Source organism: Micropterus dolomieu, linkage group LG14 (genome assembly GCF_021292245.1).
Source record: "Micropterus dolomieu isolate WLL.071019.BEF.003 ecotype Adirondacks linkage group LG14, ASM2129224v1, whole genome shotgun sequence".
Classification (NCBI taxonomy): domain Eukaryota; kingdom Metazoa; phylum Chordata; class Actinopteri; order Centrarchiformes; family Centrarchidae; genus Micropterus; species Micropterus dolomieu.
In genome coordinates, this window is record NC_060163.1 from 23,485,472 (window position 1) to 23,498,304 (window position 12,833).

Below are 12,833 nucleotides of genomic sequence, written 5' to 3' on the forward strand. Positions count from 1 at the left end.
CTATTGGAACCATGTTACTGGTGATTTTGCACTTTATACAGAAAATTATTAATCCAAAAATAAAGCGAACAAACTCTTGTGTGTCACGAGCACACAACCTTCTAAACCTGTACGTCCTCTGGATACAAAGTGGTATAAATTTGCACCATTAAAATCGATTTCACTGAGTTCAACCACCTCCTTGTGTCAATATTTGCACTTTTACGATAGTGGAAGAAGAAATGGATGTTGATGCACAAAGTGGTGAAACTTGGCTCTGTTTAGTTTTAAGCACTTTTATCTCCATTTTATACTGTGTCTGTATGTCATGTCTCATGTTTGTATTTCATTGTGAAGTACTTTGTTGCATCTGATCTTTCTTTTGAAAATCTGTGCAAAAAGAAAAATCTGAATGATTTTATTTGTCGCAGCGATCTCACTGTACCTTTTGATGGAAGTATTTGTGATTGTAATGGTGCAGCGGTTCTCCATCCAGCAGGATCTGTCCCTCTTGAGGTTCGTACAGCCTCTTCAGGAGGCTGACACAGGAAGTCTTTCCACCTCCGGAGGGGCCCACCAGGGCCGTCATCTTCCCTTGCTGAATTTCCATGGAAACTGACTGTGCAGAAAATGTTAATGATGTAATGATGCATTCGTGGCTTGTCCAACTCTGGATTAATGTTAAATACTATTCTCAACATAATGATACCACGAGGACACAGTTACCTTCAGTGCTAGTTTATCTTGAGGAGTCGAAGGGTAGGTGAAGTTGACATTTTGAAAAACAATTCTTCCCTCCAGCTTCTCAGGCGCTAACTCTCCCTCCTTCTTACACTGTGGTGTCCTGTCAAGATAGCTGAACACTTTTTCAATCACTCCAACCGTGGACACCGTCTCTCCATAGCAATACAAAATCTCCTGTAACAAAAATAAATAATCTTCTTCATCCACAACAGAACAGCCATTACATATTTTACAACTCAAATAGGGATCCTGCAGTGTAAAATATTTACATCTCAACTCACCTTTAAATTGTTTGACATGGGCTTCTGATACAAGAAAAAGGACACAAGGCTACCGATGCTGAGGTCACCCGACGAGATGAGACTGCGGGCCTGTAACAGCATGAGTATCTTTATCCCCACACTCACCAGCTAAATGGAAAGAATGCATAGAGAGGAATTACTCACACTGTAGCTCAACTTAAAAAAAAACATACAAAACAACAGAAATTACACACGCTCCACAAAAACTTGGGCCAAAGTAAAAAGAGTTTTTAACATGTGAACGGAAGCCCATTCCTGCCAGAACAAAATAGATGAAATATTTCAAAAAGACCAATTAAAAAAGTCAAATTTATGAGATACTAAGTCAGAGTTTTTGACTTTTCAGAGGGTAATTTTGGCATTTTTAAACCTGGGCTCTATTTTCAAACATTTTGGTGTTGAAATGTTGGTACAAAATGTTTTTCCTCTTCTTTAACACCTATTATTTTTAACGAGAAACATTCTTGTTTTTGAAATCTCGTGAGAGGCGAGTTGTTTTGCAGGAAGACGCCGGTACAAACGAGGGAGAGGAGTTTGTTGTGTACACAGAGGAGCTGCTAGCAAGACTTTACTTCCTAACGTTACACCAACACAACAAACTCCTCTCTCCAACTCTGACTCATGTTTCCGCCGTCGTCTCCCTGCAACAACTCGCCTCTCATGAGATTTCTGGGCAAGAATTTGATAAAAGATTGTTAAAAACAAAGGGTGTTACTCGTAGGGATCCTTTCCACGTTGTTGTCAGACACCTAGTATAACAGTTTGAGCGTGTCAGACGTCAAATATTTGTAATTATGACCAAGTATGTCATAATTCTTAACCTTGCAGACATTTTACTTCTCCAATAATTTTTAACTTTTGATTCACGACCTCATAATACTTTCTGCTGACAATGCATATTTTTACATTTCTAAAACCCCTAACTTTTCATATTTTTCTGGTGGATAGGGCCTCCATACTGTACGGTCACTCATTCAAATTATGGACGTAAACCCCTGCCATCTTACCCTCCGTATCAACAGGAACACTGAGCTGTAGATTCCTGAACGTCTGTTGACTGTGCGCATCTTGTCCAGAGCCTCATTATACCTCCTCAGTTCATCTTTCTCTGCTTTGAAGCTGCGGACTGTGTGAATCCCACCGATGGTCTGTAAAGCCAGGTGTTTGTTCTGAGCGAGGCAGTCCTGGAGCTGATCTTTCAGCTCCTGTTTAACAGACAATACAGACTGATTCAGTAACAAGAAACTGCACATAAGCAGACTAATGCTGCACTCAGGACATTCACAGGCTCATGTCTTCTGCTTGACCTGGAGCTGCATTTAATTTCCTCACTTTCTTATCGTTAATGTCACATTTTGTAAAACAGTTGCACAAATGTCATATTTCAGTGCACCGAAGGTCACATTAGCTTTTATGCTACGTTTTTAAAGGATAGCGGCGAGGTGGGGCAAGTGGCGGAGTGATGGGGGAAGGGGATTACGGTAGTAATCTTTACTCATTACCATTGACAGGAACATTGCCCAGCAGCATTGCTCTAAAAGTTGCTCTGTGTATCATCAGCTTAACATCACAGACAGTCTGTGAATCCTTACAGTTGTTTCTACACTGATGCAGAAATACCTTTGATTATCATACTGCATTACTCAATATTAATATAAATCCATTTCAGAAATATTTAAAGTTTGAAGTAAAGTAGCCTAATCATCAGGATGATCAAATAAAATATTGATTTATTGATTAGAAATGTTATATGTTAACTGAGTAAGAGGCAACTTTTTCCCCTTTAGAATACACAAAATTAGTCGTTACATTAATCGACTTGAAAAATAATTGTTATGTATATATAGCCCTGTTCATTTCAAAAATATAAATGCTGGACACAAGATGTTTCCTCCTTCACTGAGTATGTGGAAACTAGAAGTTTCTAGTTTCCACATCACGCTTGTGTACGATGCACGTTAGACGACGACTGGCTTCCAAACTAGTTGCAATGTCATAAATCCTGCTCGTACGTTCGCATATTAAACTGAGATTTAAGGTGAGCACAGACAAACTCTTCCTCCTTTAACAGATGCATGTCAAAACAGACATCCAGTGTCAAATCTGCACATACACCATTCTGCAGAGTGAAATAGCAGAAAATATTTTTGAGAGGAGGGGAACAAATCTTATCATGCGTTGTAAGTGTCAAATGAAATAACTTATTTATTCACTCACATCTGGGAATCAGAGGTGTTCGGTACATGTAGGAACAACCTTTGATACAGAATCCAGATGTAGACTTGAATGGTTAACTTTTGCAGTAACTTTTAGTATTAGAGTGCCCCACACTGGTGACTGGAAGCATTGTTGTCAGCACAGCTATTATTTAGTGTCTGATGCTGGATGTTAAAAGCTTTCTGAATGGCCCAGAAGCAATCATGACAGGATATCTCTTCAGAGGCTGCTGAGCTTTGTGCTGAATGTAACAGCAACAGACTTTAACTTAATACTGCTAGGATTATCAACGGCGATGCCATTGCTTATCTTTGAAAAAAATTAACAAACTACATTGTCAGTAGTCAATTTGTTTCAGATGTTTAATCAGCATTAAATCCATTTTAGCAAAACTGAGAAAGAAGTCTTTGTTACTGTCCTTACAGCATTTTGAGCTCCATGCTGATTCCTCACAGCCAGTTATCCACTGATCACAACCAGCTCATGTGCTGCTCCTTGTTATTACAGGAGTTCAACTTTGAAATGGATAAGAGAACGAAAGACAATGTGATGGCCGATATTTATCGTGTTCTTTGTGGCTCTCCCTCTTCCGTTTTCGCTCTATTAACCTGCTATAGTGGCTGTGTGTCCAATAGGCTCATGTGAGCTACTGTGACTGGTTGTTGTGAATACTTGTGTAAATAGTTCCCTGAAGGCGACTGGTTCCAGGCTGACAGCCAGCTCCCTCCACCTCTGGGTTTTCCCCTCTCTTCCAAGTAGCCAGTTTGCTGCCGACTGACACCGGTTATATTGTAAATACTCTCATGCTGTGACACATAGCGGCCCTGTGGTTTGTAGGAATGGGTAGCATTTTTGTTTTTGTTTTGTTTTTGAGTGAGGACTTCAGGTAAGCAATCTGAATTTTGGTTTAGCATTTTTGTTTGAATGGATAGTCATAAGCTTGGTTAAATTTTGATTTATTTTTGTTTGCTACCTATTTGAGTGTATTAAATACTTTAAAGGCTGAATCATTGTTTGTTGGTTGTTCATATATATTCATAAATATTCATAGTAACAATGACTATTTAAAGCAAACTGAACTACTTTTGTTTATTGAGTCCAAGGCCAATCACATCTCACCTACCTTGTACCAGGTGATGTATTTGTTCTGAATGATGGCCAAGAGTGGCATCTCTATGCAGGTCAGCACAGTGAGCTCCCAGGACAGGCTTAACATCACTGCGAGCATGAGGCAGGTTTTGACTGTGCTGCGAACCAGTGCGTTGGCGTTCAGTGCTACTGTGCGGCCCATCCTGTCCACGTCAGAGTGCAGGCGGGAGGAAAGACGTCCTGGGTGGTGAACGGGAGAAAGAGCTTTAATTAACAGCTAAATCTGTGCAGAGTTTCAGTGTTTGTTACAGATTACAGAGGAAAAGTAGAAATAGTTAGTCATATATTATATATAGTTTATAAGCTGTAACAAATTACTTTATTTCATAAATTCATAAATCATAAAATAACGCTTTATGGCTTTATTTCTTTACCCACTAGATTTTCAACAACTCTCATTTGATGGACACCAGCTTTGCAACAAGTCTTAACCCTTACTATGAACAACCTAAACCTAGAAACATAACGCATAGACGAGCTATCAGCCTGGACAACCATGTACACATACTTATGTGTCCTTTTGGTCAGCAGCTATTTTTCAAAATTTGGCCTAGGCTCCTTAGTTTTAAGTAGGAGTAGGAGTTGGTAAACAATTCAGTGATATTGTATTTGTTCCTGTCTCAACATCACAATGCCCCTTGTGCACAAGGATCCATAAAGCAATGGTTTTCCCAGTTTGGTGTGAAATATGACTGGCCTGCACAGAACCCTGACCCCAACACCTTTAGGAGGAACTGGATCACTGACTGTGAGCCAGACCTGATCACCAACATCAGTGTTGGACCTCACTGACGCTGTTGTGTCTGAATGGGACCAAATCCCTGCAGCCAGGTTCAACAACTGGTGGAAAGTCTTCCCAGAAAAGTGGAGGCTGTTACGGGAGCAGATTAATGTCCATGGTTTTGGAAAGACATGTCCAGCAATCATTAGTCATAAGGTGTACCTTCTGGAAAAGAGGTCTATGCGGTATCCACAAAAACAGATTTCTTGACCCTGTAAAACACTGCATGCCTGAAATATAATACCAGACATGTTGTGTGTTTACTGTGTTCTTCTCACCAGGGTTGTTCTCATCAAAGAAGTGCACCTCCTGCTGCAGGAGGGTTTGAAACAGTAGATGCTTCAGTCTCTTGTTCAGTCTGGCCAGGGTGCACATGAATATGCCTCCTCTTAAGCCGGAGAACAGAGCGCTGTTAAGATGAAGACATTAAGAATTAGAGTTTATATTTTAAATCACTGAATAAATGTTTTCTAGGTAATATGTTGTTGTTATTAAGAAAACAAATAAGGATAAGGATATATACAAGCAGTTTAATTTCATTACCTTCCAAGAGAGACAAGTGCCAGCTGTCCAATTGCATAACATAAGCTGGTTTGATGGACTTGACCTCTTAGCATATCAATTACCTTCCCCTGATACAATGGGATAAATGTATCACCTGTTTGGAAAGATGAATGAAACACAGATTAAACAGGAAGTTACATGTACAATGTTTCTTTGCAGTGAGCATTTAGAGTGGTCTTATTTTGGTCAAGCCTTCAAAATATGAAAGTTGTTTTTACTTCCACACACATGCATTTTATATTTAAAGGGTTGTAGCATTTTCTCAGCCAAGTTTTCACCAAACAGGATGAGACTGGTGATATTCGACGTTTCTCTTTTTGTCAGCAAATCCAATTAAGACACCAACAGTGCCTACTAACAAGTAAAGTGTGTGCATCACAGTCTCAATATCTTCTTCCTCTGAGCCAAAAGCCTCCATTGTTATCCAAAAACTATTAAAAGCAAATCAATGAGCCACACTGTTCCACTGGGTGTAACACACAATCCCACATACACCTTCCTGCTGCCCCAAATGTGAATTAATCCGCCACTGAAAACAGTCCCCAACAAATGCACTATTTCCTCCTGTTTGAGTAATGGTTGCTAAAAACTACAGTGTCCAGCTGTTTTAGGAAAATAATAAGCCTTTTAAAAAATGTAAGTATACATTTGTGACCTATTTATAAAGACATCTTAAGTAGGAACTAGGGCTGTGCGATATGACGATATATATCGTTTGATGATAGCAAAACGTCTATGCTCATTCATTTATTTCATTGTGTCGCAAATTCAACACTTTATGAGGGGGCGACGCTTCGCACCGCAGTGAAGTTTTACAGTGTTACGTTGGATTTTCGACGAACATCTGCCAAATACTCAATGTAAAACTAACATCTAACTTAAAAGTAACTTCACCTCGGTCCGTTCTTCCACACTTGCTGTTTTTGCAGAGGAGATATTTGCATTAATAATAAACAACTAGATATTACTGAACTGGACTCAGGAGTTCATGCCAAAGAGAGAAGTCTGTCGTACGCAAGAGCCACACAACACTACTGCAGCTGTTTCAGCCATGATGTGTGTGTCCGGTAATGTTTAATGACTCGCCGATGGACATTCAGCTTACTTTCTAGTTCACCAAGACATGCTGTTGTTGTGATGTTAGCTATAGCAGGAGAGATGCATCACTGTCGGCACCGTCTCCTCCTCTCATGTTTACTTTGCAGCAGCAAGTAGCAACAGTTTGCTAACCCACACCCAAGCTAACATTAGTTAAATTACTTGCTGTGTCATTGTTCACTCTATATCATGGTGTTTGTCCTGGTGTTGGATTTCTCCACAATAGCTTACCCCACCTTTTTGATGCAGAGAAAAATTAACGGTTCATAATAGTTACTACTACATTGAATTTACAAAAAATGTTCTATATCGAGATATATATCGTTATTGGGATATGAAATGACCTATATCGGGATATGAGATTTTAGTCATATCGCACAGCTGTAGTAGGAACCAATGGGCTTAGGGCTAAGAGCCATGAACATGGTATGGGAAGTTAGAAATTATAGAGAGACAAAGCAACATAGGTCTTTTCATAGCAAAAAAATATGTGGGATGGATGTGTGGACATCAACACATATATAACCATATCCTATAATGGTGTCTGTTAATTACAGAATAAATGACATTGTTTTAAGCTAATAAGGCATGTGTGCAGGTGTAGAATGTCAATATTTCACACTTACAGACGACTCCTAAGATGAGGAAACTGAAAGCTGCAATTAGGTAAAGGGTGTCAGGTTTGAAGTATTTCAGCATCCTCATAAGCAACCGCCTGGCATCCAGTTTATTGCTGTCCGTCTTTCCATCACCTCTAAGGCCCTTTTCCCAAACCACACAGGCCAGTGACGAGGACAATGAGCCCAGGAGCAGCAGGCTGAAGTTAGGAGATGGTCCCATGTAAGGCTCTTCAGGAGGTGCCATAAGGATCCGTCCACTTTCAAACACGGGAGAATGAAGGCACAAGAGTGCTACCAACCTGCGGAGCACAGCCTGCGGCTTTCCATCAGTCAGTATAGAGGTGAAAACATGGAGAACGGCCCACTTTACTGCCCCAAAGGCCCACACACCTGCCAGTCCACCAAAACTGGAGCACTCCAGCAGCACCAGTACAGCCCACGGTGCCAAACACAGCACTATGTCGAACAAAAGAATGAATAGTCCACATGCTGCCGCTTCCCTCATATTGGTTTGGTCACGACTGCAAGAGGCTGAATGCTGAAACAACAAATATTTCTAGATATACAGTCTGCTGATGGTGAAGCAACTAAGTACATTTCCTCAAGCACTGCACTTAAGCACATTATTGAGGTACTTATACTCAAGTATTTCCATTTTATGCTATGTTACACTTTTATGCTATGTTAAACAAAAAAGGAAAAGTCTGAATATTTTAAAACCTTTATTCTGCCATCTTCAATCATCTATCTATCTAAACACAGCTATATGAGAATGTAGATATACTGTATATCTTATACACGAGAAGTTATTCTCATGACTGACAAATGTTTTACTACTGCTAATGATATAATGATACTACCATATTAATAGTAATTTTGGTGTTTTATAAGTCCATGTGGGCTGAGCACTTACATGTACTTGACACAGTAAACAACATAACTAACTAGAAACAATTAATTAGAAGTGAAGCAAAACTCATTCATTCATAATTGTACTTAACCAGAAGTACAACAGTGTTAGGGGCAAAACTGACAACAAATAAAAGTACTCACCAGACAGCAAAGTGTGCTGGTGTTAGATAATGTTATTGGATTACCAATTTACTGGTAAGAACATGTCAACAGCATTTTTAGGTTGCAGCTGGGTTTATTTAATCTAAAACAGTAACTTACATCATATTTCATAATCAGATGCTCTGTATGTAAAAACGTTGATCTTTTAAGTAACTGCAATTGTTAAATAAATGTAAGTTAGTGCAGTAAACAGTACAGTTCTTTCCTCTGAAATGTGGTTAAGTGCAGGAATAAAGAAGCATAAAATAGAAAAGTAGCTCAAAATTGTACAAAATAACTGTGTTTGAGAAAATGCACAATTAGTAGTCTGATGTGGAAACATTTTCCACAGCATGCATGTAATACCTGTAACATTATAACCTATTATGGTCATTTTAACTAACTAACTAATTCAAAACTCAACTTGTTTGCAGCTTTTGGTATGAAACGTTCCTTTAACTTTAGCTAGCGAGTGTTGGTTAATAATAACACATCGTAACAACATGTTAGATCGATACTGTAGTTGCTGCTGGATAAACTTAACTTGTGACACATTAATATATCGGTTAAACTAACGTTTTCGTACCTAATTCGGATGATTTACCGTGTTTTCCGCCTCACAGTCCACGTTTAGCTAGCTGAGCGCTGGTTTAGTTTCACTTTCAGTTGAATGACGCACTGCCTCTGATCTGTCGCCCCGCCGTAACGTTACACCTGCACAAGGGAAAAGATACGACATAGAAAACACTGGCTTCATTTTCAGATAAGATTATTGTTTTTCTGAGTTAAGTCAGACGGTTTTCACAGTCTATGCTTCCACTTGGTCCTCTAGACAGAGTCAACGGCAGCCCGTCGTTTCCCATGAAGGACACAAGATGGCGGCAGCTCCTCTCTGTCACCCTCAAGAAGCCAGAAGTCAAAACAAACAGTGATGGAAGAAGAAGTACTCAGATCAAAGTACAAATATTTGTATTCAAACAAAGTACAAAAGTATCAGCATAAACAGTACTCAGTATATTAGATGGCCCCTTGCTGAATAAGCTGGGATGTAACTGGAAGAAGTACTCGGATCAAAGTAAAACTTGCAATATCACAGTGTAGAAATACTGTGTTACAAGTAAAATACATGTATTAACAAAAGTTACTTAAGTAAAAGTACAAAAGTATCAGCATTAAAACTAGTCGTTATGTAGAATGGCCCATTTATATTGGATTATTATTTATTGGTGGGATGTAACTGGGAGAAGTAGGGGAGAGCAGGGTGAGCCTGTGGGGAAGTTGAGCCACATATTTTACTTTAATTTTACATTGCATTTTTATGCATCACCGAAATTATGTGACATTGTGCTTTTTAGACCAGACACCCTCACGTCATGATTCTATAAATAGAAGACAGACAGGCTTCAACTCCTATTGTGAGTTTGGACAGAGTAGAGGGGTACAAAAATGAGAAGTCCATACATCAGGGAGCACAAGACATGACGATAAACAGGGTAGCTTTAAAGCGATACATATGAAACAACTAAGAGATATAGCTGCAATGTTTCACTATCTGAGTGCAATTAAATGTTGGGAACTGGTGTTTGAAATGACATTGATGTCCCCGACCCCCATGTGGCTCAACTTACCCCTCATATGGGGCAAGTTGAGCCAAGAGTCCACTTTTTTTTGGAAAGTCATATTTTTAAAACAGTTAATTTTAGATCCACATTGATTATTCCCAGGGATGCACCACATCCTAAAATATATCTTCATATTTTAGTTGGAGACATTACTGCTATATACAAAACAGTGTAGAAATAAATATAGAAGTATTCAGTGGTGGGATGTAATTAATCTACTCAAGTACTGTCCTACAATTTTAAGGTACTTTCCTTGAGTAATTGCATTTTATGCTACTTTATACTTCCATTCCTCTACACTTAACCTTTTACTCCAATACATTTATTTGACAGCTTTAGTTACTATTTACTTTGCATATTCAGATAATTATTACACAATACAAGTGTATTTTTATGGATTACGCCACCCTGCAGTATATACAGTAGTTAAAATTAGCCCCACATTTACCAGCAAAATCATTAATGATCTTTACACAGTAATGCATTGATGCATCACTTTAATGTTGCAGCTGGTAATGGTGGGGCTAATTTAATTACTTTATAAACTACCTTGTAAATTTACCGCAGGATCAATAAATCTTTTTCTTAGCTCAACATTTAATAATACATAATTGATTTATTGATTATTTTTGTATTATTAATTAGAATCTGGAAAGTACACTTACTACAGTTATCAAAGAAATGAAGTTGAGTAAAATGTACAATATTTGCTTTTAAATTGTTGTTGGTTGAGTATAAACTAGCAGAATATGGAAATTCTCAAGTACAGTACAAGTATCTCAAAACTTTAGTACAGTAGTTGAGTAAACATATTTAGTTACTTTGCATCACTGCAAAAAAGTGACACGGTATAGCCTAATATTATTTTAATAGTATTATTGTGTCATTTTAAAGTATCCTTAAATCAATTACTGTAACAGCAAAGAATGTATTTTTATTTTATTTTACATCAACTGTTTTGTAATTTCATAGCTGCCGTATTTTATTCTCGCAGACATTTCCCTGTTTTGCATTATTCAAAAACTGAACTGATAATTAGGCAAGTGGAAGTATTGTCTCATGATTGGCTCCTATTGACCTCTGATCTCTCACCCGGAGCCCCAGAACATAACCAGTGCGTCCATTCTTGATTACTATCCTTCCTCCCAAGAATATGCAGCATGTAATCATTACATCTCGCATGCGTTGGCGTCTGTAGCCACCTGTCGGAAGCTCCGTCTTAAACCGGACTCTTATCCAGTTTTAATCCACTCTTTTTCGTTACATTTCTTATATCCTTTTTATTTAACTTAAGATTTTAACTTGAGTTTTACGTGGGTCAAGGATTTTAGTCATCCGACATGGATTTTAAGCTAGATGACCGTAAAAACGCAATCAACGCTACTGATCGCAACAAAGCACCGGTGGCTATGATAGCCGCGATAACTCTGCCCCATGAGGACTGCTCACTCCTTAAGAAAGCGAACAAGAAGATTGCTTAGACTTTCAGAGGAACTCAAAGAGAAAGATTCCCTGCTGACTGGCTTTATGGATGTGGCTTCAGTACAAGCCAAACAGATTGTTTCTCTTAGCGCAACCGCTAACATCCAGGTCACCGTGTTTTGGGACCCCTCTAGTCTTCCCAGGCTTTCCTCCTGCTCGGCTCCAAAGCATCAGTCAACCTGGGCTGAAGTGGTGGTCCGTGGCTGCAAGAGAGGCTCGGATGGGGCTGCCTCTCCTCCGCACATCGGCCTCTCCAACCGCTATGCAGCCTTGTCTAACGACACTCCGGTCCATCCAGCGGATGCACCTGCGGCTTCGAGTCTCCCTGATACGGATCTCTTTCGGCGCACAGTGAAAAACCTCCGCTTCCCGACGTAGGATCCTGAAGGAGGCTGTGCTCAGACGCTCTGGAGGCCGTCTCTGCCCTGCACCGTTGGGTAGCCCTTCTCTCAGGTCTGTTACTGCTACTCCAACACAACACACAGCTCACACAGTCCATCCTCAGTCCGCACGCAGTGTTGAAGCAGATTCTGCTCAGTCCTGCTCTGGAACCACACAACCAGCATCTCCTCCTCCTCTTTTCTCCCCAACCACACTAATAATTGGTGACTCCATAACCAGAAACCTCCGTTTCTTTAACGCTACCACTCGCTGCTTTCCCGGTGCCACCACGGCTGACATTTTAAAAAAACTCCAGGACCTGATGCCGTCGCTCCCGTCCTCCATCACAAGTGTGATAGTCCATGTGGGAACAAATGACACAGCTCTTCGGCAGTCTGAGCTGACAAAATCAGATTTTAACCGTCTTTTTAAAGCAGTGTGGAAAGTCCGTTTTTATCTCTGGTCCCATTCCACACTATTTTTCTGAACTCATTACTACACATAAACACAATCCTAGGTTTCTGTTTAAGACTGTGGATCAGCTGGTAAACCCAACCCCTCCTTGTGCCTCAGCTGGAAGTAATGATGACTGTGAATTGTTTTTATCTTATTTTACCAATAAGGTGGTGTCAATCAGAGCCTCTATTACCCCCGCGGCCTCTTACTCAGAGGTTCCTCACCAGCAACAACAGAGTTTTAACCAGTTTTATCCCATCGACTTGTCTGAGCTTTTAAAAACAATATCACAAATGAGAGTGTCCTCCGGCCCACTTGATATAATACCTACAAAATTTTTACTGAAAGTAATAGATTCTGTTGGGCCCCATTTGATCTCTGTTTT

The 12,833-nt window shown here is 39.6% G+C and overlaps 1 protein-coding gene across 3 annotated transcripts in view; it reads right to left on the reverse strand.

Moving 5' to 3' along the window:
- tap2t (transporter associated with antigen processing, subunit type t, teleost specific) overlaps positions 1-9,378 on the reverse strand; it is a 19,464-nt gene extending 10,086 nt beyond the window's left edge. The window contains exons 1-9 of one of the 3 annotated variants that reach the window (XM_046068984.1): positions 9,112-9,378; positions 7,461-7,992; positions 5,716-5,830; positions 5,451-5,581; positions 4,366-4,571; positions 2,033-2,230; positions 1,005-1,133; positions 706-897; positions 425-598 (exon numbers count right to left, since the gene is read on the reverse strand). In XM_046068984.1, coding sequence (XP_045924940.1) covers positions 425-598; positions 706-897; positions 1,005-1,133; positions 2,033-2,230; positions 4,366-4,571; positions 5,451-5,581; positions 5,716-5,830; positions 7,461-7,959 — 1,644 coding nt within the window. In that variant the 5' untranslated portion in view covers positions 7,960-7,992; positions 9,112-9,378. Of the gene's footprint in view, positions 1-424; positions 599-705; positions 898-1,004; positions 1,134-2,032; positions 2,231-4,365; positions 4,572-5,450; positions 5,582-5,715; positions 5,831-7,460; positions 7,993-9,093 lie in introns of those variants that run through there. The other 2 variants (XM_046068983.1, XM_046068985.1) reach the window with 2 other exon arrangements.
- Between the last annotated feature and the right edge of the window lie 3,455 nt (positions 9,379-12,833).